Genomic DNA, 2500 nt, shown 5'->3' with positions numbered 1-2500 from the left:
AAAACAGAGAACGATGAGAGAGAGTTAGAATGCCAAGATTTGATTCAATTCAACGAAAACATCAAGACATTTTGTATGTATGTGCTTGTGAGTATCCATGACATTTACCTCAAGAAAGAAGGGTTCACCCTCTGGTTCGTCAACCAATCACATGATGGAACACACCCCAGTCCGGATGATGAGGCCTGCCCCATTGGTCCCCCTGTCAATGGCATCACAGCTGGAACACGAGAACAGAGGACAAAACTCAGCATGACAGGAGACACTCAGGTAGATAGAGCTGCAGTACATTCAGAATGACAAGAGACACCCAGATAAACAAAGAACTACTGTATGTTCCAGGAGTAAAGTTGGGAAAGGGGTCAACTCAGACACCTTAATCCACCACCATATTTAGGTCTTCTAATTATATATGACTTTGTCTATTGGAAATTAAAAGGCTTTAAATTATGTTGTATGCTGATGATGTTTGGCTTTTGGCTATAGACCTCAAAGACTTCAAAGACAGTTGCCTGGTTACATAATGAGGTCAAAGCCAACTCCCAGTCTAAAATCCCTTCTTAACCCTGTTTGTAGCTGGAATATAACCATACACTGTTAGTACACACTATTGTACACAGGTACACTGTTAGTACATACTATGGTACACAGGTACACTGTTAGTGAACTCTATGTTACACAAGGACACTGTCAGTACACACTATGATACACCGGTAATAAATACTATGGTACATGGGTACTCTGTGAGTATACACTATGGTACACTATTAGTACACACTATGTTACACAGGTACACTGTTAGTAACACACTATGATACACAAGTACACTGTTAGTACACACTATAGTACACAACACGTGTGCTGTTGCCCCTTCGATTACCGCTTCAGTGCTTCTCTGTAAATAGAAGTCGACTAAGGGAAACGTTCCACCATATTTCCACCTACAGGACCGAGTAAAGTACACGGCAGAGTGGCCACACACCTTTTGGCTACCGCTAATCCATTCGCCGACGGGTGGTACGCGTGAGAGCCCTTCCCGTTCTCCGTGACGACCGGGGGGGGGGCGGGCTCGCTGAGCGTGGTCCTCAGCGGGGGACACAGCGCCCGGGACGCCTGAACGGGATCGGCCGGCGGCAACAGGTGGGCCTCGGGGATGTTGCCGTTGGTGTCCATGGCGTTGGTCTTGTTGGCAGGCAGGTTGCTGAGCCCCCGCAGGGCGCTCTGGGAGGCGCCGACCACGGCGATGTTGGGGATGGGAGTGGGGGAAGGGGGGGGGCTGGTGGCATGAGAGGACTGCAGCTTCAGCATGTGATTGACGGCTGTTGTGGCGTTGAAGGCTCGCTGTAATACACACATACACAAACACAAACACACATACACACACCAATGTAAATTACATAACACCAGAACACAAATGAACCATTTACAGTATGTGGTCTAATCTGACAAAGTTGAGTAAGTGTTTTGTAATACTAAAATCCTAAGGCTGCAATGATTAAGGTCGCCATGTTGCTCACCCTCCACTTGGACACGGCGAAGTTCCTCTGGATCTGTTCAGAGACCGAGGTGTAGATGTCCCTGTTTCTGGCCGTCTCCCCAATGATCCTACATAGGGGGGAAAAAACAGCATCAACATCTTTTCTGAAACACACAATGTACTGTACTTTCACAAGTGCATACTTCCTTGAAAATGCTAGAATCTGAAAGGTCGCTACATGTTTTGAGCTCTATTGTTGTACCATTAAAGAGTGTTAATCCGTGTCTAGCAGCCAGGGGCGGGGATACTGGGGGGGTCAGGGGGGACATGTCCCCCCCAATATTTGAGATCATTAAAATTGTCCCCCCTCCCAATATTTAGATTGGGGTAGTGGCATTTAAATGACCATACAGCCGCGTAGGAAGCTATGTAGGAAGCTGTCCCACCAAAAAAATACTCTTGCAAAATTTCTATGTAAATGTCCCCCCCCCAAAGTTGGATGCAGATCCCCGCTCCTGCTAGCAGCCTTACCAGGGGTGTTTGAGAGCCTCTTTTGTGGTGTAGCGCTTCGTAGGGTTCTTTTCCATCATGTTCCTGATGAAATCTTTCGCTATGGGAACAAAGACAGGGCGAGCTGTCAGCCAATGAAATGGTGAGCTGCTTCAAGTGGCCACTGTGCCGAGAATTAAAGTTCGATTAACATTTAGAACTAGATGGAAACACAGGTATATGGGGTCCTTGGCTATCCCTGTGTAAAAACATCTGAAAACTTAGAGACATTTAGGCTCCCAAAAAGTATATAAAAAATAAAAACAACATTTTCCAAAACAACATTTCCATGTTCCAACATTCCCATTTTATTGCATGGAATGGATTGTATTATATTGTATTTATATTTTGCTACTCTTGCACTTTGGCCTTACCACTAGATTATGCTCTTAGTCACTTGTTTAGAAAGGAGATGCACTGTACACTGACTACCTACGTTAAATGCAATTATTGTAAGTCGCTTTGGATAAAACT

General features: G+C 45.4%; 1 protein-coding gene across 1 annotated transcript in view; it reads right to left on the bottom strand.

Annotated features, from left to right (window-relative positions):
* Positions 1–147: 147 nt before the first annotated feature.
* The window catches only part of LOC311315125 (calcium/calmodulin-dependent protein kinase type 1D-like), a gene marked incomplete at both ends in the record, with an annotated part of 10470 nt that continues 8117 nt past the window's right edge, over positions 148–2500 (bottom strand). Inside the window, 4 exons of the mRNA XM_084445727.1 lie at positions 148–220; positions 983–1341; positions 1518–1605; positions 2009–2087. Coding sequence (XP_084301853.1) covers positions 148–220; positions 983–1341; positions 1518–1605; positions 2009–2087 — 599 coding nt within the window. The remainder of the gene's footprint in view (positions 221–982; positions 1342–1517; positions 1606–2008; positions 2088–2500) is intronic.

The sequence above is a fragment of the Borostomias antarcticus genome, assembly GCF_949987555.1.
Source record: "Borostomias antarcticus genome assembly, chromosome: 11".
In the NCBI taxonomy this organism is placed as follows: domain Eukaryota; kingdom Metazoa; phylum Chordata; class Actinopteri; order Stomiiformes; family Stomiidae; genus Borostomias; species Borostomias antarcticus.
This window is presented reverse-complemented; position numbering and strand designations above follow the sequence as displayed.